At 40.0% G+C, this 26,484-nt stretch overlaps 1 protein-coding gene across 7 annotated transcripts in view; it reads right to left on the bottom strand.

Moving 5' to 3' along the window:
• PTBP2 (polypyrimidine tract binding protein 2) overlaps positions 1 to 26,484 on the bottom strand; it is a 101,283-nt gene that overhangs the window by 41,975 nt on the left and 32,824 nt on the right. For 5 of the 7 annotated variants that reach the window (XM_054979962.1, XM_054979966.1, XM_054979964.1 and 2 more), the window contains exons 4-5: positions 6,853 to 7,025; positions 1,829 to 1,972 (exon numbers count right to left, since the gene is read on the bottom strand). In XM_054979962.1, coding sequence (XP_054835937.1) covers positions 1,829 to 1,972; positions 6,853 to 7,025 — 317 coding nt within the window. Of the gene's footprint in view, positions 1 to 1,828; positions 1,973 to 6,852; positions 7,026 to 9,051; positions 9,093 to 26,484 lie in introns of all 7 variants that reach the window. The other 2 variants (XM_054979968.1, XM_054979967.1) reach the window with 2 other exon arrangements.

Genomic DNA, 26,484 nt, shown 5'->3' with positions numbered 1-26,484 from the left:
GTGTACTGTTGGCTGCCGCCACCGCACTGTTCCTCAGTGGGACCCTCGGGTGAGGACCCGCGGTGGCTGGGGGATCAGGCCCCTGGTCCGAATGACATGTCCTCTCCCTCCCACGCCGAGAATACCAGCGCTCTTCTCTTTGGCCTGGCAGTTGCGGGGAATCTTCCCACTTACCCCCCACATGACAGGTCCTCTCCCTCCCATCCTTTCCGGCAAGGCAAGAAGGTGTGAGATGCTGGCTGCAGCCGCCGCACTGTTCCTCAGTGGGACCTTCGGTTGAGGACACGTGGATGCTGGGGGATGTTCCCCCCTCTCCTCATGATGACATGTCCTCTCCCTCCCATGTTTTCCAGCAAGGCAGGAAGGTGTGTACTGTTGGCGGCCGCCACCGCATTGTTCCTCAGTGGGACCCTCGGGTGAGGACCCGTGGTGGCTGGGGGATCAGGCCCCTGGTCCGAATGACATGTCCTCTCCCTCCCACGCCGGGAATACCAGCGCTCTTCTCTTTGGCCTGGCGGTTGCAGTTCGTCTGAGCCCATTTCTGATGAACCGCCACGCACTTTAGGCTGGTTCGTTTTTTAGTTCATCACTGTAGATAGCCTGGCGCCAATCAATCAGGTTCCTAGGCAACAGGGGATGGACTGCCTGCAGACCTTCTGCTGACCTAGAAGGGGCCTTCTGCTGGCTTGGAAGTGACCTTCTGCTGATCTAGAAGTGACGATTTCCTGACCTGGATGTGACGTTTTCACAAACCAAATTAACCGGTTCATGAACCAGGGCAGGTTCATGAAAGTTTGGGGTTCGTGAAATGCAACGAACCACACGGTTCGTGTTTTTTCCGGTTCATGCCCATCTCTACTGTAAAGCTTTAGGATGGCCACTGACGACTAGTTCACCAAGAACAATGAATATAAAGCAAAAAGCCTTCTTAAAATCTTTTTAGAATGTATCATGGAATAATTAAGGTATTCAAATTTCAGCATCAGTGTCACTCAACTAGAATCATTGAGAGGGCTCTATTTTTCTGATTACCACAAAGCAAACACTTTCATCAAATATCATTACATTTAATTGGCACAGCTGCTGGCACAGAAAATCCAAAACCAAGACATTTTTTAAAATACCTGCTGTAAACTGTCCTAAAAAGGTAAAGTGAGATTTTCAAATGGCAAAGCTTATTAAGGGAAAAACAGAACAGAAAGAGTCCTAAAAACTATTGCTCATTATAGCACTGTAAGTATGATCAAGGAATGAACACAAGAAATGAACAAGAAGATGTCATCATCTGACACATGATAGGTCAATTCTTCTTTAAAATTCTTCGTAAGAAATGGGAACATCAAACGCTTAAAAAGACCTTTCAAGTTAGAACCTGCAGGAGCAGTAGTTTCCCTGTTCAGGAAAGAATACAGTCTTGATCTGAAAGAATAGGTTCTAAAAGTTTAAGATCAAATAACTGTATTTTCAGTTATTTCCTGGAGTGAATATGAATATTTTTTTTCAGTGACTGCATTTATGGAAAGAGTAGCTAAAATAAGCTATGGCTACATGTTTAAATTTAAATAGATTATTTAATGTACTAGAAACAAGAGTTTCTGTTACATACAAGGGAGGCAGAAAGTTTCTTTTATGGGTGAATCTGAGATTTTAATCAAAAGACATTATTCCTTTAATTTGTCAAAAAAAAAATCATTATTTGGTTTTACAATAAATAAGTCTTCAATATGCATTTTCATAACAAAACCCAAACCTCATATAACACATTAACAACAAAACAACCAGCACATTGAGGTGTATAATCACTGCACAATTAACTGTCACGTATTACCTGGTTCAGTGTATTATCAGTCTTTAATTCTTTATGATTTGAATACTGGATATAAATGGGTTGATTACGAAGGTGAGGCGTCACAGCAGAATAATAATTAACCATAGTAATTGCAGCTTCTTCCGTTGCTAGTTCCAAAAAAGCCTATAATGAAAATGTTAAAAAGAGTATTGTAAGCAAAATAAAGAATTCTGTAATAAAGAATTTAAATTTTACTTCTGAACGTGCTGATCAATCATAATTCAGAGCTTAAATGAAAATATAGACAACAATAGGTGTACATAAAAGCCTTAGGAATGTACCCCAACAGTGTACAGAATGCAAAAAGGACAGTAACTGCCACTCTGCTCTGGCAAATTTATTGAAATAGGCACGTTCTTGTTCTAAGCATTCCCACTGACAGCAAAAAAATTGTGAGAGAATGAGTTAGAACCCAGATAGTTAAGGCTGCCAGCTCATTCCCAGCTATGTTTGGTAACAAAATGTGAAGAAATCTTTAAAAGTTTTTTTTTGGGGGGGGGGAGAAACCTACTAGCTGTTTTCAGAGAGAAAAGCACTTTTATATGAGCTCTCACTCCCACAACTGGAGAAGGAGGAAAGAGATGGCAGCATGACAAAAGACTGTCACGTTAGCTGAAACCAGAACTGACAGAAACCAGTACTAGTCTAGCTAATGGAATGAGCATGATGTCATGAACAAGCAGCAGCATCCCAAATCCCAGCACACTGAAAAGGGAGTGACATATCACACCTATCACCAGCCAGTTAGTGTAGTGGTCAGTATGTCAGACTAGGACTGGTAAGAGCCTCAAGTTCAAATCCTCACTCTGCCACAGAGCAAAATCGACTGACCTGAGGCCACTCACTCTATCTCAACCTACCCTACCTCACAGGATTGTTGTGAAGATAAAATGCAAGAAAGGATAACCCATGTACACTGCCCTGAGCACCTTGGAGTAAGGGTGCAATAAAAAGATGGATGGTTATAAGGGGAAATTCAAGTCCACCAAAGCACTGCATACCCCAACATCTGAAAGGAGGTCTGCAGGTTAAAACAACAGGTGACATGCCAATACTATTAATGTAAGTGCTTCTCCACACATTTACTAAGTTTGTTTCTTTTTAAAATATTCAATTATTAATTTTGCGGCAAAATAATAAAACCAACAAACCGAAACAAGAACAGCTATTAACTCACTATGATTTCAGACGTAATTCAATAAACAAAAGTCTCCTCACAACACCTGATATAACACGTTTTTGTTAGCATTCTGAAAGAAGTAAACAATGTGTCCAATCACACCTCCTAAATGAGGGTATTCCATAGTATCAGCAGGATCTGCTGCGGCTCCTAATAGATGCCAAACTTGCTTCCACAAAACATGGTACCTAGAGTAGGGCTAAAATGGTAGCCTGAGCAGGGCTTCCTTGGCAACTCTCTGGCATAGGGAGGTCATGTGACAGAAGATGATTCTTGAGATTTCCTACCTGCCTTTTGATATCTTTCAAATTAGGAAACGATTAATTAAAAGCCCTTCATTAAAGATAATCCAAAATTTATCTTTATTGCAAGTTCCCCCAAATGCTGCACACAAGCAGTGTAAGGTCGTGCATGTCTTTTTCAAAGTAGCAGTACTCAGTGTGGACCTGGATTTATGTTCCTTTGTCATAGACACATATTTGATGTTAAATGCCTGTGAGCTGACTTGGCTGTCCCGAGTCTGAGCTAAAAGAAGGCAGACTAGCCTGTCACAAATAGTCTCACAGGATGGTGTATCAGGATTCTGTATCAGTTCATCAGATCCTGTTGTTTGCGTAATCGAAGTTTACTTTACCTAGAGATACTGTTTACTAAACAGAGATTATTCTAGTTGTTTTGCAAAATCCATTGTGATGAAGAAACCAAAACCTTCCTTACGTCACTGACTGATAAGTACTTGGGGGAAAAATAAAATATGAAACAGAACTATTCCCCTGCCCAAGCTAGTCTTCATCTATTTGAAGTGTTGAGGGCTCTTTTGCTACTTTCTCAAGTTAATATGTAAATATGCTGGCAGGCAGGAAGTTGTTCATGCTGCTTGCTCAAGAGCATGCTAATCAAAAGGATCTGTTAATCCTCATTCTCCAAATTGATTGTTTCCTATAAACTCATGCATACAATTTTATACTATGCAATATGAAAGATGATGTGTGTGATTTTGTGACATCATGGGATAATACAAGGCTGAAAAAAGCTAATACTTGAGAGATCCTAATTCTCCTAGATAAAGCCCTCTGGAAAAATCAAGTCATATTTATTTTTGTGATCAGATACAATTATTCTGCTCAGTTTTCAGAAAGCAAATGATAAAACACTTGGTGTTTCAGTTAAAGAGCTCTGAAAAATACACAACATTTTAAAAAGGACATATCAAGATGCTTCTTAGGCCAATATTACTAAGTAAGAAACCAGTACGGCCAGTGTTGTGTAGTGATTACAGTAGGTGTCTCCAACATGGTGCCTACAGGAGTCATGATGCCTGCTGACACCTTTCCTGTGGGTGGGGCCTGATAAAGCTTTTGTCTAGCAGGATTTCTGACTGCCCATTGGCGATCTGATTGTGCAGAATTTTTTTTTTAAAGTTGCTTCAGCAGCAGCTGCCAATATAGCACAAGGATCTTCACTGAATGATTGAAGGTAGGCTGTGTATATGCAAGAAAATATTTTTAGATAATATGTTCATTTAAAAAGGTATCCTGTTAAACAGAGTTTCTGCCTGAGATGTTGAAATACATGAATTCACTCCCTGATACCTTGTGGTTTGCTCTTATAGCAACCATATTGCTACAAGAGGTTCTGCCTCTTGTGGCAGCCATTTTGTGGTTGTACCCACCACTATGTCAGAATTCCAAAGGGGTCTACAAGTTCAAAAAGCTAGGGATTCCTGGGTTAACATGCTGGACTAGGATTTGGGAGAGTCAGATTCAATCCCCCTACTCCGTCATGGAAACCCGCTGGGTTACCTTGGGCCAATGACATACTATCAGGAGTATGGAATAAAATGGAAGAAAATGAAGTAAGCTGCTTTGAGTCCCCAATGGGGAGAAAGGCTGGGTACAAATGGAATAAATAAATGACAAGAGCCAGGCTACAGAACAGCAGCCCACCTCTGATGAGAATTCTGAAGTCCTGCTATTTCAGATACAGAAAGCTGGAAACGATTGCAAATATGCTGAGGAACCAAGGAGCAATTAGTCAACTTTGTTTATGAATTGCTTCTGGTTATCCTTCTTCCTTGGCAACTAATTTCCTTAAGGATTTGGGATGGTGGGAGAAGAAGGGAAATTAGTAAGAGAGTTAAGGTGAGAAATGGTAGATTTGCCAGCAGCTCTCATGTGTTCCAGATTTCTCAACCTGTAAGAGAAACTTTCTGACTTTTTAAATAAACAGAGCAGTGATATCCCATACAGGAACATAAAGTTATCCAGGCTCTTGGTTAACGTTGGCTTGATCTCCACTGGCACCTCACTTACATTAATTTGGGCCTGATTTTGATTAGGCATACAGTTAAATTTAAGCCCAATTCTGAGCCAGACTTGGGGGAGATTGCCTGTTATTTTCCTTTCACCGAGCTTTCCCACCAATGTTCCCTGATATATGCACGATTTCCCTGGTGACAGAGATCTCATGTTTAATGCCTGGACATTCCTGGTAATATACGCAGGAATAACCAGTGATGCTGGGAAACGGAAACTGTAACTCACAATATTAAAATCACATCACAAGATATCCAGTCTTAAACTCAAGAGATTTCTCTCTGCAACTGGGAAGTTCCTCTACTAAGAGTTGCTCTATGCAAAGCTAAGTTTGGGAACGGGGAGGAGGCAGAAAGAGAGAGGGGGGGGACTCTTAAAAAATGTCTGATGGCATTGAGTGAAGCCTGAACAATGGAAGTCTGGAGTCTATTTTCAAGGGGTTTCTGCTTTGTGTTTGCGGAAGAATCCCTAATTTCACTAATCTAATGCCACCATTAAGATATTCAGCACCATTACAGTCTTTGGTGGTTAAGAAGTTGTTTAATGCTTCTCTGTTGGAAACAATGGGACCTAAAATGTTTAAATGTGGCCAGGTTTTACCCATACTTAGAATTAGGGATGTGCACCCGAAAGAGACTTGGGTTTCCTGTTTTGGCAAGCCGCTTCGGGATTTGGGTGTTTAAAAGGTTTGGTGTGCTCCGTAAAGATTTGGGAATATTTATGGAGCACACCAAAGCTCAAAGCAGCACTTTTCTTGCAGTTTGCTGTTTTTCAAATGCCCACCACTTTTTTCAGCCAATGGGAGGAGGAGGAAGGTGTGCCTCCTCCCCCTCCCATTGGCTGAAAAAAGTGGCAGACATTTGAAAGCAGCAAAAAAAAAAAAAAAAAAAACCCCTATCAGCCGAAAAAAACGGTAGGGTGTTTGAAAGCAGAACACTTTTCTTGCTGTGCAAGAAAAATGTTGCTGTTTTGAATTGCCCACTGCTTTTTGCAGCTGATGGGAGGGGGGTCCCTCTTCCCCCTCCCATTGGCTGAAAAAAGCAGCAGGCATTTGAAAGCAACACTTTTCTTGCCACTTGCAATTCTGGTGCCGATTCGGGAATCCTGAATTTTTCCAAATCAGGCCCGATTTGGGTTAAAAACCCAAACTGGAAACCTGAAGTGCGCACCCCTACTTAGAATCCAATCCTATGTTCTGCTGTCCAACATCAGAAAACAGGATCAAGTAAAGGCTAGAAAAAACAGATACCTGAAAAAAATTACAACGGTGCTTAATAGCGCTTAAATGTTTGCCATCATTCCTGCAAAAGGACAGCACATAAAAATTGTATACTGGCCCAAGACTGATTCTGGCATGTAGAAAGTTAAAATACTTTCAGGCCTGACAAGCATCTTATCTCCTGGCTCAAATGCTATGATGTGGGCCCAATCCTGGCAGACAGAATAATCAGGTTTTGAGGGAGGACATGTTTCCTATACTAGAATAGTAAGACAAAATTAGAAAGTACCTGGTTCTTTCCTTTGAGCATGAGAATGTTGGTTACCTTACCAAAAGGTAAGCCTAAAGCAATAACTTCTGTTTCTGTCACTTCACCTGGTAATTTCCTGATATGAAGAACGCGAGAAGGAGCCCCATCCATTTTATCTTCACCTTTGAATTTCTTGTTGTCGTTACCATTTGCTGAAAGACATTTTTTTATAGTTCATTTTATAACGGAAAGCTATCCTATTTATTTCTCTCTCATTAACCATCCCAACACACATTTTGTGCATGTGTACAACTTCCAAATAAGAACATGATATCTATAATATTTGAATGGTCCACTTACCATGTATTTTTTGCTGCACACATAACAGAATAAATTTCCTGACCGACTGAGAAGCAATGATTATCATATCATAAATGGTAACACTTTCATACACTCATGTTATCAAGTGTGATAACTCTTATTATCAAGTTAATAACATGATTTAGTGATCCTCAAACTGTGTATCGGAGCATACTAGTGTGTCATCAAAAAACAGCTAGCATGCCTTAAAAGGGGGAAGGGCTAAAATTATTCACCCTCACAAGAGGCCGCCCACTGCATCTATGCAAGATTTTCTGTTTCAAGCTTACCTCTTTTCAATCAGAGGGTAGGTAATTCTGATCCATTTCCATACTGGATCTGAATATAAAAATCCTTAGAGGAAGCTGCCTATCAAATGCCACTACCCTTCCAGTCAGTAGCATCAATTACTCTTAATCCAGGCAGAAAGCATGCCCAGATAGGTGACAAAGGACATAGGCTCCTCAGAAGATATATGGTTATATTGCACATTAAAAATCAAACTTTTGTTTTTGAATGAAAACTAAGTATGATTCCAATTTTAATTTTAAAAAATGAAATGTGACTTTGGAAACACTGCATTACTCTAACCCAAGCAGCCCTGTGTTCTGACAAAATATTGCGTGAATCTGATTTACTTCCCAACAAGCTTCAATCAGGTTGCATAATATGCCAGAAGCTTTAAGATTTTTTTAAATAAAAAAACAAACTTTCAAAATACTCATTTAAAATAGGGAGTGACATCACATACTTCACAGAAGGAGACAGCTGAATAACGTATTGTGAGAAAGGGACATGATGATCACAGTTAGTCCAGAAGAAAAGCAAACAATCACAGTTGTTGTAAGGTGAAGCTAATTACTTTTTTAAAAAAATTAGTTAAATGGGCATTTAGATTACAAACACTACAGAATGCACTAATGTGATAGTAAATGTTTATCATAGCATGGAAAACTGACATAACATATTGTCAACTAAAGCATAAAGGAAAATTAGATATTCAAATATAAAGCTGAGGAATGCCTTATACCTGGCCCTACAAACCTCGAGGTTTAGCTACTTACTTGGTTTTAAACTTAACCACTTATATATGCACAAACACACACTCTGGGGTGCATTTGTGCATATATAAGTCAACCCCTGCCCTCACCCACCATCTTAGTCCAAATGTAGCCCCTGTACACCTGATTTTTAGAGAAATAAAGTACTGTGAACTATGGTAACTAAACTCCTCAAATTAAATACAGCTGATCCCTGAGTGGACCCTCTAGACTTATGAGAACAGGATTAGCCTTAACATACATGCACCAGGATCCCAACCACTTCCAAAAGCAAGAACTCATGCAATCCCACTGATCTCTGTGACATTTAGAACCCTGCTGGAGGAGTCCGAGACTACACTGCTCTCTGCCAGTGCACTCTGCTATTTTCCAGGTCAACCCTTTTACGACTAAGCTCCCACCCTATAAAGCAGAGGAAGAATGGGGGGGGGGGTTGAGCCACAGGTAAGCGTGGGAGGTTCCTTGGATTCCCACAAGGCTTGCCTCTTGCTACATTATTTAGAATGTCCCCAGCAGGTTGGCAGCACATCTGTCCTTTCAACTTTGAAGGGACATTATTTTCAATGGTCCCCATACTAAAAAAATCATTGGTCAATCACAATTTAAGGGACAGGTGCTCTGCCAATCAGCTGAGAAGTTTTACTTCTTCCCAAGGTGTCCCTACCTCTGATAGGATTCCTAATTCCAATGTTATTGGTAATGGTAATACTGGAATTGGGATTTAGGAGAGCAGGAGCAGTATCAGATATTTCATGTTCAGTAGCCAAAATATCAGTCGATTTATTGGGCTTGCAATATTCAGCTGCATACCCCTCACCTTCGCCACACCATATCACTCCTCTTCCTTGATGAATTAAGCTGGAACAAAAGGAGGTAATATTACCCCTAGTTCTTTTTATTTATTTTATTTTATTTTATCAAAGTAAAAAAGGGGATACAAAAGAAAGAAGGAGGGAGGGAGGGAAAAGTTAATAAGGTCAAGAAGATTTTGTGACTTATCGCTACAAGAATTCTTAGAATACAGAGTGCACAAAAACTTAATCTTTTTCAACATTTATCCATATACCAATAAAGATTGCAATGGTTAAGTCCCATTACTGTATATTATTCCTCTATACTACACATACTTAGCGCCTCCCACCTCCTCCTCCACACTTAGTAATAAAAATTAATAATTAAAACGGAATAACTCCTCATTCCATTATTACTACAATATTTCATCTTACCTCTTTATGTAACTGATTAATATAGCAATCCTCTCTACTTATCCCTAACTTTATCAATGTTTCCAAATCTACAAACTATTTTAACAATTATATATTCAATTATATATTCATACATTTCCCCCTTGTCAGACTATAACCTCTTATAAGCTATATACAATAAGTCAGTATGTGATCTTATTCCAATTTATAAAACTGCAACATCTTATTTATTCTAGTCTTTGAAAGCAAAATAAATCCCCCATTTCTCTTCAAATTCTCTTATTGGTCCTCTATTTATATAACTCGCCAATTTTGCCATCACAGCATATTCTGCCATCTTGTCTTTCCAGATTTCCTTAGTTGGGCATTCATCTTCTTTCCATTTACTTGCAAATGTCACTCTTGCTGCTGTCAACAAATATCTGAATAATTCATGTAACGTTTTATCAATATTTTCTGGTATTATTTCCAACAACATAGTCTGGCGTTTCAAGGCAAAATCTAATTTTAAAATTTTTTGCATCTCAGCATGTATGTCTTTCCAATTTTTTTTTACTTATTTTGCATGTCCATCACATATGATAAAAAGAGCCATCCGCTTCTTTACATTTCCAACATGACCCTATATATTTCTTAACCGTTTTCTCAACGTCCTTTGGTGTGATATACCATCTGAAAAACATCTTATACCAGTTTTCCCTTAAGAGTTTGACTTGCCGTGAACTTTATACCCTTTGTCCAAAGATTCTCCCACTTTTGAAATGTTATTTCTTCTCCAAAATTTTGCATCCATTTTTCATGCAAGTTTTAACTTGTTCTGTTTCTGTATCCTATTGAAGTAAAAGTTTATAAATGTGACCCAGAATGTGCTCCTTCTTCTGTGTAATTATTTTCTCAAATTCTGTAAGATTTCTTAATTGTCCTCTTTGAACTTTAAGAGCTTCTTTTAATCTGGAGACTGCCTGAAAGTATATCAGCCATTGTATTTTTATTCCTTCATCTTGAATTTCTTGCCATGATTTTATCTTTCCTTGAAAGTTTATCATATCTCTATATGTTATTAAGTCATTGTCTTTTCTGTTTTTTTTATCACAAAAAGCTTCAATTGGTGAGAATATTGATGATATCAATGGACTTTTAGGCCATACTGATATCTTTCCTGCTCATTCTCAATTAACATCTATCTCTTGCTTTTCTATTTTTGTCAAAGCCTTGAAGATTAATTTGGATAAGTACACAAGTTGTATGTCAAAGTTCCTCTAAGAGATATATGAGAAATCTGTATGAAATATTTTTAGAGGAGATCAAAGAAGCTGCAAAAAATGACCACCAGAAGAAGAAGGAGGAGGATAGTGAGGATGAATCAGATTCTCAAGATCTTATGGAGAGAATTCAACAGAATCTAGAGATACACTCTCGAACCATTACATCTCAAGAAGAGGATCTGCTTAAAAAAATCAGAGGAACGTACTCAACAAAATATTAAATCGGAAGATCAAAATCCATATGAGAAGATAAAGAAAGACATCTCAGCTTTGAAGCAAGAATTTGCAGTGGGACTGGGAGAAGTTAAAAAACGGTACAGAAGAATACACAGGATATTGAGGTAGTTAAAGATCAATACAAAACTCTCAAACTGAATCAAGAGGTTCTAACCCCACAACTGGAATTAGAAGATCAAAAGGTAGAAACTCTTGAAGTACAAAGCAGAATTCAAAATTTATGATTTTGATTTGTGCCTGAGGATTTTGGGGGAAAAGATCTGGAGGAGGAGTTCAGAGGGTTATTGCAAGATCATTTCAAGATCAAAGAAGATTGCTTAGAGATAGATCAAATATACAGGATTTACTCAAGATTTGGGTCAGGACTTAAAAAACCATGGAATATATTGGTAAAATTTATACATAAAAGAACGAGAGACTTGATCCTGAAGAAACAAAGACAGAATCTGCTTAAAGTTTTGGGGACAGAAATACAAATTTACCAAGATCTTCCACAAAGCCTGTTGAAAAAAAGAAAAGATTTTGATTCTCTGAGGCAACTGTTACGAAGGAAAGATATTACTGGAGAATTCCATTTGCTCTTGAAGTTTTGTTACCAAAGGGGAGGAGACTGGTATCAACTACTGAACAAGCTAAACAACTGCTTGAAGAATTGGCAACTGAAAGTATTCTGGATGATCAGCAGGCGCAAAGAGACAAAACATCAGAGGGTGAAGAGGGGAAATTGGATCAAGAGGCAGCATATTAACAATATGGAAAACTTTAGTATTTTTTCAGTAAACGTCAATGGCTTAAACTCCCCATCAAAATGATCTAAAATATCTAATCTATTAAAGAAGCCGATAGTGGATATGTCTTCAAGAAACCCTTATTAAGAAAAAGCATGAATATGTCTTAGAGAACAAAGAAATAAGTAAGGCCTATATATCATCTGCAGACAAGGAGAGGAGTGGCGCTCTATGTTAGAAACCAACAAATTAATATAATGGAGGAAATGAAAGATTCAGAAGGAAGATATATATTATTGAAAATTAAACACCCAGATAGGAGAATTAGCACCTTAGCTACAATTTATGCACCAAACACTGCTAAAGAAAATTTTTATGAAAATCTTTTTAATAAACTGCTGGATTTTCAAGGAGAAATTATTATTTGTGGGGATATGAACAGAGTGCTGGATACAAAGATGGATCGATCGAAAAGAACAAGAGGAGGGAAACTACCTAAAAATGTCGTGCATCGTATGAAAGTACTTCACTTGTTAAGACGCTTGGAGAACTCTGAATCCTAAAGTAAAGGATTATACCTTTTTTCTGATAGGCATCAGATATACTCAAGGGTAGATATGTGCTGGATATCTAAAACTGCATTAATGAATTTAAAGAAAGTAGAGATACAAGTGAAAATCTATGCTGAACATAATCCCTTACTGATAGAGTGGCAAGAAAGCAGAAGATGATGATGGAGGCTAGATGACAATATACTATTACAAGGCTAGATGACAATATACTATTACAATTAGGTATTTTAAAGATATGTAAGAAAAATTTAGAAGAACTTTTTGAATTGAATTGTACCATTGATGTTTCCATTACTACAGTTTGGGAAGAAAGTAAAGCTTTCATGAGAGGGAATCTGACAGCCTTGATAGCAAAAAAAAAAAAAAAAAAGGAGAAAGCAAAAAAGATGAATGAAATCATAGCAAAAATTCAATACTTGGAAGAACAACATAAGAAATCACTTAGGAAAATAATATTGATTGAGATTAAGCAATTAAGAAGTCAATTGGACTTATTGTAAGTCGAAGAAATGCAGAGGAAATTAAGCTTTATCAAGAAGAAACACTTCGAACATGCAAACAAACCAGGTCGCTTCCTAGCTCATTGTCTAAGAAATGAAACTGAGAGAAGAAAAATCACAGCAAATAACACGATGGAATTACATACATAGAAAAAGAAATATATCAACAAATTAAAGCCTTTTTTTCTAAATTATTAAAGAAATTTCCATGGAACAAGGAATGGAAGACTACATCAAAGATACATTAATCCCAAAGTTTAAATCAGAAGAGAGACGTTGAATCACAATATTACAGTGCAAGAGATTACACAAGCTATAAAAAAAATGAAAAAAGGTAAAACATCAGGCCCAGATGGATCAACTGACATGTATTATAAATGCTTGGAAGAACTGATGCTGCCACTCCAGAAAGTAATGAATAAAGTAAGTGAAGATAAGATTTTACCTGAAACGTGGCAGGAGGCACATATATCGCTGATTTATAAAGAGGGAAATTATCCAATACTACCTCAGTTGTATAGACCTATTTTGTTCCTGAATGTGGACTATAAATTATACACTTCCATCTTGGCAGAAAGACTTAAAAGATGCATAGCGAACATAATACATCCGGATCAGACTGGCTTTGTGCCAAGGAGATATATGAAAGAGAACGTTTGATTTGTAATTGGGGGGGGGGGGAAAGGACGTAAGTCGGCATTTCTCTTCTTAGATGCAGAAAAAGCATTTGATAATCTTTCTTGGACTTTTTTATATAAAGTAATACAAAATTAAACTGTGGCCTAAAGTTTGAAAATTAGATAAAAGGAATTTATGCAAAGCAAAAGGCAAAGATCTTAATTAATGGAGTATTAACAGAAGAACTACAAATAGAAAAGGGCACTAGCCAAGGATGTCCACTATCACCACAACTATTCATTTTAGCAATGGAGATTTTTGCTTCAAAGTTAAGACAAGACGTAGATGAGGAAGAATTCAAATTGAAATGCTATGCAGACGATATGCTTATGACAATTCTGAACCCACAGGAGACAATACAGTATGTTACGGATCAGCTCATGAATTTTGGAAAATATTCAGGATTTAAAATTAATAGGAAAAAACCTAAAATAATTACCAAGTTTTTAACAAGGCAAGAAGAAGAAAATTCGGGAAGCATCAGGATGTGAGATAGCAACAAGTGCAGTGAAATATTTGGGCATAAATGTAACAGGACAAAATGAAACACAATTTAAAGATAACTATGAGGCATTGTGGAGGAGAATCCAAAAAGATTTAGAAAGATGGTCCAAGTTAAAGCTGTCCTGGATAGGAAGAATTTCTGCAATTAAAATGAGTATCTTACCGAAAATTAATTTGTTTCAAATGTTACCAATTAGCATAAAAGATAAGACATTGAAAGACTGGCAGAAACAAATAAATCAATTTGTTTGGAATGGCAAAAAACCAAGAGTAAGATTCACGGTACTACAAGATGAAAGAAGTAGAGGAGGGCTGGCGGTTCCAAATATCAAGTTATATTATCAAGCAGCTGGCTTGGTTTGGATTATTGATTGGATACGAAACCCTAAGAACAGATTAATAAGACTAGAGGAGGTGGATTTAGCAGATGGGCTGCATAATTACATTTGGGTGACAAGAGGAACAAGGAGACAATGAAAGAATCATGTTATAAGAGACAGCCCGATACAAATTTGGGAATTGGTTAGAAAGAGAATTACCCCTAGTTCTTAAAGTCAAGTATTTCACAGGAAGAAGAACTCAGCAGAGCGCTAGGTACTCTTTATAAAAATTATACATGTTCATATGAAAAAGATTTTGCATAGAACCATTCCATACTAATGTGTATCTTGCAACAAAAATAACCCTGTGAGAACTTCAAGGAAACCGCACACAGAGGCTCAAATGAAAACTAGTATGGCACTAACAGATACAGGTCCCAAGAGGGGAATTTCTAAATAACATGTACAATTAAACAAAAAAATTGTTGCAGCACCTTAAAGGCTAACAAGTTTTTAACTACTTCTCACTAGACATAGGCATGAATTGAAATACGAATCAATTTTCGTGATGAATCAGGCCAATTCACGTTTTCACAAAATTCACGACTTTTTGGTCCAATTTGTTTGATTCATGAACACTTTGTTATGCCAGACAGGCTGGCGCTGATCCATTAATTCCTTAGGCCATATAGGCCCAGAATGTCAGCAGACCTTTTGTTGCCATTGGAAACCCCAATCTTAACCCACTTAACCTTGATAGGCAGCTCTCCTTGCCAACTGGAGAGCTTCCATTCTGCCCTATATAGCAAGGAGCGGGGGTTAATCCCCTAGGCAAAGGAGGAGGTGGGCCTTCTGTAGCCATGGGCACAAATCTCACCCCTCCAAACCCTGTTAGGTAGGTCTGTCTACCAACCACAGACCTCCTGTTCTGCTCTATGTGAGCATTTGTTATATAAGGCAGCGCTCTCTGCCTTGTGCTTTTCAGTCCCAGTAGACAGAAGGAGAGGGAGGACCTGTTGCTGGGACTGGAGTGACAGAGTGGAATTGGGCTTTGGCTGCTGCTGCTTTAAAAGAGACTGAAAACAAGTCTCTTATTTCCAGCTCTTGGCCTTGCTGTGAGAAGGTCTTTGGATGAGGGTGCTTTTTTCCTCCACCCCACCCCATCCTAGTCTCAGACCTTTCCCTGGCTCTGGAGGCTAGGCCTCCCTTTTTTATCTGCTTGTTTTTGTTTCTTCTTAATTTTTCTGCTCTTTTGAGCGCTCAAACTTTTGTCGTTTCCTTTGGTTTTAGTTTTGGGCCTCTCCCCCCAAGTCCAGTCTCAGGGCCACTGCCTGGCTCTGAGGCACAGCTTTGTGTGGGTTCCTGAGGGCCTCACTCTTCTGTTTACTTTCTCTTGTTGTGCACTTGTTTGGTGCATCTCACTCTTGTTTTGTTCATCTACTGTGTGCATTTTACTTTTATTTGGAGCATCTCTCCCGCCTGGGCAGGTGTCTCTGGTGTTTTGGGGCTATCCCCCCAAGCCCACTTTCAGGGCGACTGCCTGCCTCAGGAGTCAAGATTTCTGGGTTCCTCTGCTGAAGGTGGAAACTCCTCAAAGTTTTCTTGTTTTTGCTTCCAAATTATTTTTGTGTGCAGCACTATGAGGCATAGAATGGAGGGCAAGGATGGTCATGGGGGGAAGAAGTGCAAAGCTTGTCCAGGTCGCCCACTGGTGCCCAGCAATATTCGGGGGAGGTCTCGGAGGCACCATAGACTCCTACTGTAGATCTGCCTGCAGGGGCTGTGGAGAATGCAGAACAGGTCTCACCACTGGTGGGGGTGGAAGTGGATATCCTCAAAAATTTTGAGGAAGACAACAAGGGGGAATTCTCAGGATGAACGGCAGGGTTTTGGAGAAACCCTGCTCCTCCACATCCTAAACTCTTGGGACTGTCTGTGCTTGCAGTCCACCTCTCACTCTGTCTTCCCAGTCCAACGCCACACCATGGCCGGTAATCCATCGTCCACCTCCTGACCAGCAAGTCTCGGTCCCTGTTTCAATCAAGCACTCTGGCAGCACTTGCCATCCTTCCCATTGAACACCTCCTGGTCAATGTTGTGCAATCTTGGCCAAACTGGGAGGATTGGTGGAAGAGAGCATGCTGAAGTCTCCCTGCGAGTTTGGCATCTCTGGGTATGAAGGGGACTGTTGAAGTACCCCAGGTTCTGATGCATCATGAAACGAACAAATCGTATAGCAAACGGGTCAATTTCGTGGAAGTTCGTGTTTCATGATTCATGGAACGCGATGAAACGTGAAACTCTCTTTTTTTCCCCCCGTTTCGTGCCGATCTCTACTTCTCACCCTTTACTTCCTTTCTTACTATTTGTTTCTTCATAATCATGTATGTCTGTCTATCTGGTGAAGACCCAATACATGCACCTGAGGAAGTGGGCTCTGGTCCAAAAAAGCTTATGTTAAAATCATAGTATGTTAGTCTTTAAAGTGCCATAAAACTCCTCTTTATTTTTGCTGCAACACACTAACATGACTAGCCCTCCTGAAATTCTAAGTAATGTGATACCCAGAAGAAACATTTGAAATAATTTTTTAGAATAGGAAGGTAATCATTTGATTTGCTGTTTCAGAATGTTAGATCCAAACCACTAGAAAACAGGATGCTAGAATGTGTGTGGGAGAACAGTACTATATAATACATTCCATAAAGCAGCTTACTGGTCAACCTTTGCTGCAAGTTCAGTATTAACCACCTCCAATTTGTATCCATAGGGGACAGCATTGTCCCCTATGGTGCTTTCCAGCCCCCCACCCATGACTTTTGACTTCCCAGAGATCTTCTGGGATCTTGACTTCAGGAGTTAGTGGTGTGGGTGAATCCATTGCTCTCTTAATATCAAACCAAAGCATGTATTTCACGATGTGCTTTCAAGAAGCAGCAGCATGAAAACTAGAATAGATCTGAAAAAGGAAGAGATGTTAAGACTAAGGGTGAGGGAGGGGAAGCAGTAGTACAAATGGAATACTCCAAAAGTCTTGAGATCTTTGTGAGTGTATCCTATTATTCTCTCCCTTGAAGTGAAAACTTGTAATGGCAGTAGGCCATAAAAAAGACCCACTTTGGGGATTCGGTTTCGTTTTCTCAGCCATGCCGGACGCTCCTCTCGGCTGGTCCGGGAGGAAACGACCGGGCACCCTGACCGGGCGGCTGATCCGCAAGGATTAGCCCCCAGGACTCCCAGGGAGGGAGCCAGGGTCCGGGACGCGGCGGGAAGAACTCCCCGAAATCAATGCGGGGGGGGGAATTGCCCGTTTGTCCCTATGGAGGCCGGCAGATGTGCGCGGCGCCTCGAGTGCCGCCGGGCAACGAGAAACGGCAAGTAAAAGAAACAGGCGGAAGCCTGTAAACAAGCGAATCCCTTCTGTTCTACAAGCGTTTGTGAAGGAGAGGTTGATCTGAAGAAGACTCGCTCTTCCCCTTCGTTGAGTTCCAGAATTTTGTTGGCGCCCCCCCCCCAAAATGGCAGCAAAGAAACAAAGTCCCGCTCTCGGTAAGTCAATCTCGGCTACCTTGCAGAAGGGGGAGTCGCTCGAAGAGTTGGTGCGCAGGGCGGTGGTGGAAGCTATAAAACCCTTTGTTGACAAGCTGAACGAAACTGATCAAAGGGTGGGCTTAATTGAAAGCGAGGTGAAAACCATTAAGGCAGCAGCGGGGGGGGGGCAGAAAAGTCTGCTCTGGAAAGTGCGTCACTTGTGAAGGCTACAAAAAAGGAGCTGAAGTTGGTGGAGAACCAGCTGATCGGGCTACAGGTGGAACGAACGCAGACAATTTTGCGTCTCCAAAACGTGAAAGAGGAGGAAAATGAGGATCTGTGGGATTTGGTCTCGGAACTACTGGCGACACCCGCGAGGACGACTAAAGAAGAGGTTAAAAGCGCCATTTTGGAGGTCCGTCGGGCTTCTTCAAAATATGCAACAAAGCGACAGTTGCCTCGTGAGATCATTATTGACTTTTCATCTAAAAAGATTCGGGACACCATCCTATATAACTCATACAATGCGGATTTGGACTTTATGGGTTTGAAAGTCAAGATTTTGAAGGACGTTCCATTTCTAGTCCGGAAACGGCGTTTTAAATATAAAAAGTTTGCAGCTCTTCTGAGGGACCATGGAATAAAGTACAAATGGTTATTCCCGGAAGGAATATGGTTCAGATATAAAGATCAGGCCTATAAGATATTATCAGAAGATCAACTAAAGGATTTTGAGAATAAAAACCCAGAACTCTGCTGCACCAAGAACGAAGAAAAGGAGGAGCCGGAGGGGGGGGAGGAGGAGGAGAGCATCACAACAGCAGTTGCACAGAGAGAATTGCGTCCGGGACCTAGAAGGGGGAGGAAAGTTTAATCAGAATTTGAAATGTTTATTCTCTGTATGATTAACCACTCCATCATTATTCTATGGAGCTATTTTTGTATTATGACAGTATGAAGGGAAACATTGAAGTGTAGTGTTTAGTGTTTGTAGTTCATTCCCCCCCCCCTTTTCTTTTTCCACCTCCCTTTGTCCCTTCCCTCTCCCCTTTCCTTGTGATAGTCTGGTGTAGTGTTTTGTAGTTATGAAAAATAAAAAAAATTATAAAAAAAAAAAAGACCCACTTTGGGAATATTTTAATGAAGTTCCTCTACCTATGGGCAAAGCAGGCATGCATGCAAAATGCAAACAGTGCATCAAAGAAATGCAAGGACTTGGGGCCCAAATGCAACAGGAGAAAGGCTTTCATGGCCGGAGACCGATGGTTGTTGTGGGTTTTCCGGGCTGTATTGAAGTGGTCTTGGCATTGTAGTTCCTGACATTTCGCCAGCAGCTGTGGCTGACATCTTCAGAGGTGTAGCACCAAAAGACAGAGATCTCTCAGTGTCACAGTGTGGAGAAGATGTTGGCAGGTCTGAAGATGCCAGCCACAGCTGCTGGCGAAACGTCAGGAACTACAATGCCAAGACCACGGCAATACAGCCCGGAAAACCCACAACAGGATCTTCAAGTTGGTATACTTTTTGATTTCACCAGGATTGAATGAATACAAGGGGGATTCCGCATGATCAATTTTGATCGGACTTTCTGAGCAGTCATGCCGCGGTGGAGTCCTACGAATCCACTTCTCCCCAATTCCACATTAGGCTTTTGTTTCGCACATTTCATCGGCTCAAAGTCCATCATGCAGAATTTTTGACAGGATAAAAATCGATTCCTCATTGCTTTTTCCGGGGGAAGTGTCGAATGATGCACATCTTCATTTTTTTTTATTCCCCCCCCAAAAAAACGTTGCTACACTAAACGTTGCATCAAACCAACACATTAGATAAAAAATTCTCACAAAAAAACGTTGCTACACATAAACATTGCATCACATAAACATATTGGATAGGCCAGAGCACTTCCCGCCGATATTGTGGAAGAGTATTGGCTATTGACATTTGGAGGGAAAATTGTTACCAATGACCCTGCGTCTATCTTTCCCGCTTTCTTCGTGAGCAGTATGGTTTAGTGATAGGTGTTGTGTTGAGGACAGTCTCTTTCTCCCTCCATGAAATGCCTAGACCACTAGTTGAACGCTGGAGTCCCTCCATCACACTTTCACACTACCTCAGAAGCTGTCAGCGAGCAACAAGTAACAAATTTGGCGTGTTGTAAAATGGATCCGTTATTGGTCAGCTGTTGTCATGTGACACAGGATATGTTTCTGCATAGATTTGTAGAAACGTTGCAACTTTTTACATTTTTAAAAAAAAAAAAAAGAGGGGAAGGGAAAGGGTAGTGGGTGTAGCTTAGAAAACATGATTGGCCAATCAAATTAAGTTGATTCAAAGGGCGAGAAAATAGGGCAAGGGTGGGGAGAACATCGGATAAAGAATTCCGCATTATTAAAATCCCTAATCTGCTGTACATGGACAAATAAGTCAGGGGAAAGCAGGATGAAAAAAAAATGGACAAAACGTGCAGTGACTTCGAATCTGCTGCTAGGATTGCCTTCCCACGTGTGGAAACACAAGAAAAAATTGAGGTCATTTAGAAGCTGAAGCAGGGAAAACCATTCGTGCGGAATCACCCCAATACCAAATAAGCAGAAATAGTATAAATAATGAAATAACAGCTTCGACTTTTTTGTTTAGGGGAATCCATCATCAGCATACAGGATTTTGGAAACTATCCATCTCTGAGATCATCCTCTTCCTCTTCTACAGTTTCAGAGCTACCTGTCCAGGATAGTGTTTCAGTCACATCAGATACATCAAAAGGAAAAAAAATCACCATAGATAAGTCTGTGATAAAATGAAAAAAAATGCCCCGTTTCTTTACGCAGCACTTATTTTGGTCTGACTGAAACCCACATTTCATTAATATGGTTCAATCATTAAAACCAAGATACAAAGCAGATGTTGCAGGGAAACTGCTGGATAAATTTTATGAAAGAGGGTCTAGAGGGTAAAAGTGATGGATGGAGCAATGCCCACAATGATGCTGATGTATGTGCTTGTATAACAACAGAAGAGAATGTCTCCCTTGCAACAGCAATTGATACCTCAGGAAATGCACACACAGTGGAATACTTAAAAAAATAGCAGCAAAAGCTATAATAATATGTGAACAATGCTGCAAATGAATCCAAGATGAGAAGAAATATAGAAGAGAATGAAGGGAACACCAAACTATTAACGTATGGTTGCAGTGCTCATTTGATGTATCTTCTAGCCAAACCAGTGTTCCAGAAATAAAGGCTAATGTTGATATTGCTAAATACTTTCACAACAATCATTTTGCAACAGCTGCTTTGAAAAGAATGGGTGGAACTCTCCCACAAGATGTTAGATGGAACTCTGTAGTGGACTGTTTTAAGCAGTATATCAAGAACTGGCCTATTCTGATGACAGTCTGTGAACAAAATCAAGAAAAAACAGATGACACCATCACAGCCAAAATCCTCAATATTGGGCTTAGGAAAAATGTTGAACATATGCTGACCATCCTGAAAACCACTTCCGAAGCATTAAACAAAATACAGAAAAATAGCTGTTTTATTGCTGATGCTGTTGAAATTTGGAAAGGACTGAGCGAGCACTTAAAAACAGAAATATGCAATGACAGAATTAAATTACAATCATAAAAAAGAATGGGACAAGCACTATCTCCAGCTCATTTTCTCTCAAATGTTGTCACTATCCAGTACCAAGGTCAATCGTTAAGTGCTGAAGAAGAGGAGTCAGCTTTGAGATGGGTATAGAGTAATCACCCATCTGTAATGTTAACTATAATAAACTTCAGAGCTAAGGGGGAACCATTCAAGGAATTTATGTTTGCTGATGTTTTAAAGAAAGGCACACCACTGGAAGTCACTTAAGCACTTGTATTTAGAGACTGCTGAAGTAATTATTTCACTTTTAACAACAGTAGCTTCTTCTGCTGGCATACGAAGAATATTCTTTACCTTTGGACTCATTCATTCTAACTGAAAAATCATTTCGGACCTGACAAAGCAGGAAAGCTTGTTTTTCTTTTCCAGATTATGAACAAACAAGAAAATGAAGATGATGAGCTGCAGAACACAGTATTTTACGTTTTTCATGTGGATCTGGCTGATTTAGTCTTAAGGGTTTTTTTAAAGATATTTTGTTTAACAATCTTAATAAACATAGATGCTTAAGGAAATACAAGCATACATATGCTATATATTGTTTTCGTTAAATAAAACAATCTAAATGGTTATTGTTATTGTTAATGATTATTTTTCTCCTTCCAATAAAGTACAGTAGAAAAGTTGTCCAAATATGAATGATTAAACCGGAGATAATTCACTTAGCAATGATTTCATAATTATCTATTCCATATAGTAAACAACTAAACAATCATTAGTTTTCAGACATAACTGTTAAACGAACCTGAGAAGTTATTGTTCCTAAAATAAAGCCTTCATCTGGGTTGAAAATATTAATGTTGTAACTAGGGGTGCGCGCTTCAGGTTTCCAATTCAGGAAAAATGCCCAAATTGTACCCGATCTGTAAAGATTTGGAAATCCCAAATCAAAGCTTCCCAAAGCGATTCGGGTAACTTTGGGAAGCTTCAGGGCCCACTTACCCCACCAAGTTCCCAATTCCCACCAAGTTCCACTCTACTTACCTGGGCCTTCCCGCTGGCCGCTGTAGCGGCGGAGCGGCGGCAGCCTTCCCCGCTGCACAGCTGGCTCCTGCAGTGGCAGAGGCAGCAGCCGCACAGCAGCAAAGAAGGCGGCTCTGGGCCTTCCCCACCTCCCTGTTGGCCACTGAGATCCAGGTTGTACAGTGGTTATAGTGCCAACATGGGAGCCTAGTCTACCTCACAGGATTGTTGTGAGGATAAAACAGAAGAGGAGAATGATGTAAGCCACTCTGGATTCCCATTGGGGAGAAAGGTGAGGTCTAAATGAAATTAATAAAATAATAAATATTTTTAGTTGGATTGCAGCACAAATTTCTGATGTCTTGTTATCATTAACAGCATGAATACCCCAGACTAGCCTGAGCTTGTCAGACTGTGGAAGCTAAGCAGGGTCCGTCATGGTCAGTACTCGGATGGGGCCACAAAGGAAGACCAGGGTTGCTATGGAGAGGCAAGCAATGGCAAACTACTTCAGATCCTCTTTTGGCTTTAAAACACTAGCAGAGTTTGCCATAAGTCAGCTATGACTTGATAGCACTTAATTAGTTATTGTTACCATTAAATAGTTCAATCTCTCTTTCTTTTACTACTATTGGCTCTATTCTTTCTATTTTGTATCTTCGCTAGAGTAATAAAGTTACCTTTATTACTGCGGCTTCCTTGTGGTTTGCCCCACTGTCTCTGGGGCTGTTGCCAGGAAGCAGTGGTGAGGGGGGCTTCCAACTCTCCTTCGGAGAGGAATCCTATTGTGATTGAAGAGCATGTTCTGCTGATCCATGATTCTGTCTTGCCATGAAATGGCCGCCACAGCCGAAGGAAGGAAGGAAGGAGAAAGCTTCCCCTGCAAGCCTTCTAGAAGGGGAGCAGGGAGAAAGAATAGCAAGGAGGTAGAGTAGAAAGGAGCAAACAAGGCAAGAATCAGGTTCTAGAAAGTAGAAGCGAAGGAAAGGAAGAAATACAGTAGAAAGGCAAGGCAGTGCACGGATGAAGCTGTTCTCCCTGTTGAGGCAGGAATGAAACTGAAAGGGTGACTCCCTCTAGGAAGACAGAAAATAGAAAACTTGTTCTTGTTTCCCTGACTAGAGGGTGGGAATCACCCATCAAGATGTCCTCCACCTCAGAGGGAGAAGGGAACTCTGACAGCACTGTGTAAAGTACTGAAATTGACAGAGCCTTCTGCACTGTCTTCTTAAACTATGCTTCTCAGCTAGCATTGCGTCTCCCTACACTTGAGCATTCTTGTGGAAGATATCTTGCGCAGAAAGATTCTATTTATTTATTTCAAATTTGTATTCCGCCCTCCCCACGAGTGGGCTCAGGGAGGCTAGCAACATATTAAAAATACAATTAAAAATTCATGTTCATTAAAAACAACAAATTTAAAACAGAATGGTGGAGGGTTAAGATTTATACACCCCTTTTTTCCAGGCCACTGGGGTGTCAATCACAGGTACCTGCAACATCTCATATTAATAGAGGTTTCAGCCCGGCAGAGATTATATATTTCTTCCCTCATGTTTAGTCTTAGGAAGTTAAAAGGTTCAAAGACACAGGCAAGTTTGCGACCTTCATATGTTACCCATCTGACGGGAGGAGTCCTGTTGTAAAGGCAGGGCTAGATCTGAAGAGAAAAAGCCTGCTGTGGAATCTCCAGCCAGGAGGTTGGAATGGGCACATTCACTGTGGTGCCAGAGCTGAGGAGATTCCTGGTGTCTTTTCCCACCAAAAGCCTGGGCTGAGGTAACATGCTAACTCCAGCTGCAGAGCAGGTGCACGCAGATGCATCCAGCTTCCGATCAGTGAGATGAGCCTTTTGAAACTCTTCTGCGGCTCTGAGGCCAACTTGTAGCCGGGAGACCGCACAAGCCACAGAGGCATGTCGGTGCCGACTTGTTGCTGGGAGCACGTACAAGCCGGGAGGCATGTCGGCACCAGATTCATCAATCCCCATCACGTTCGATGCGAATACTGGGGAGCATTCCTTTCCGTTGTCTAGGGGGACTATAACTGTAGCAAATTAAGAAAGAGGGACTATAACTGTAGCAAATAAATACAAACTGCTAAGCTGAAATTTACTCAGACAATTTCTGATGTTTGGTTATAGAATGGATGTTTGTAGCTGAACTGCAAACTGTCTCCCACACAGCTGAAAACTTCAACTCATTTACCAGGTTCAAAGAATCACACAACTGGGGTTCTGGGTGTGACTTTCAACATCACCAAAAACACACCTGTCTTTATTTGCCTATTTGAAACTTGATCACAAACTGATAAACAAGGAACTACAGCAGAACTGAAATATGCAACTTAATATCCAAATTCAGAAAACTGTATAGCAAAAAATATCATTAACTCCAATTTAAGGGATCTACTAGGTTCCAATAATTGTAATCTTTTTTATATTAATTGTAACGTAAGGTCTAAAGAAGTTTAATGTTTTGCATTTCTCTAAATGAGCATATACCTAAGTGAATTCACTTGCTGGCCATAGAACAGCTTCATAAAAAAGAAAAAAAAATCCTTTTCAATTTTATCTAGTTTTCTTGAAAAAATCACAACTGATTTCGGTTATAACAATTAAAAATAGTCATCTCATATGAAAAGTGCTGTTATTTTACCACATTACTAGGCTTAAACTACAAAAGAAATTTCAACTGCTAGTACATGATAATAGCTGGCCTTTCAATGTATCAAAAGGAGATTCTCAATTTATAAACGTGCAGTCCCTTTTAATACGTGATATTTCAATAACAATTTCACTTCCAGGATTGTTTTTTAATTTCCAGAGTTTTTGCTGATGTTTCAAGAAGCAGCAATAATAATAACCTTTTTAAAAAGTAATTTTGTTTGTAGCCCCCTCCTTTACACTAAAAAGTCATCTTCCCAGGCATGCATCTGTTGCCCTGGCATGATCAGCAATGTGACTCAGCTTTACGCAAAGGAACTATTGCTAGTTCTGCCCTGGGCAACATGACAAACATGCCCTCATGGGGTATAGCTGCTAGAACTATGTATCCCTTGTGGTCTCAGTATCAAAAGTAACCGATTTGTAGAAGCAATGCACTCTTTGCTTTTCTGGCCAGCACTGCACAGGATTAGGCCCTTAGACCTGGTTTTTTTCCCACGGATGAAAATTCCTAATTGTAAAAAAATCTACCACCAGACCATTAACTGCAATAGTTAAGGGCAAGGAACCTGCTTCATGAAGTGGAATGAAATCAAGGATTTTAAAGCATTCAGTATCTATAGGCCATGTTTGGAGGATGCATACTGCCTTTTTAGTGGGTAATTATAATACAAATGCCTTCTTTAGAAGAAAAAGGAGAATGAAACTACAGATCTAACAAATACAAATAGTGTTCAAACCTGAAGAATTAATATATTTGGTTCCTCTTAAGGGGAACAATACAGGCTATTAAAATTGTGTTATACTTTCCAGTGGTCCAACAGAATACTCAGTTGAAGAAAAAAGATGAGCTGTTATGATGGACCCATCAAGTTCTCCCAATAATAAACCATCAATGACAGCTAATGCAATGTTGGGACTGGTAGCAGTTGAGATCTGTTAGAATAGTCAGGAAGAGCGGGAGGAGGATTGGAGGCTACTGAAGGGAAGCAACAGAAAGCTGGCTTCTGACTCCTGTAATATTATAGCAGTAACCATCCACTGTTATGAAAGAGTGAGTTATAAGTTCACATCTTACAACAACAACATTTGATTTATATACCACCCTTCAGGACAACTTAACACCCATTCAGAGCAGCTTACAAAGTATGCTATTATTACGCCCACAACAATCACCCTGCGAGATGGGTGGGGCTGAGAAAGCTCTGAAGAACTGTGACTGACCCAAGGTCACCCAGCTGGCTTCAAGTGGAGGAGCGGGGAATCAAATTTGGATCTCCAGAATAGAGTCCTGTCACTCTTAACCACTACACCAAACATTAATAACTATATATTCAAATGTTTGAATCACTAACTCTGATATTGTTCATCTTCTAAATCAAAGTTACTTTATTTTCTGTTTTAATCTTAGCTGGCTAGAAGT

The sequence above is a fragment of the Eublepharis macularius genome, chromosome 5 (genome assembly GCF_028583425.1).
Source record: "Eublepharis macularius isolate TG4126 chromosome 5, MPM_Emac_v1.0, whole genome shotgun sequence".
Lineage (NCBI taxonomy): Eukaryota > Metazoa > Chordata > Lepidosauria > Squamata > Eublepharidae > Eublepharis > Eublepharis macularius.
This window is presented reverse-complemented; position numbering and strand designations above follow the sequence as displayed.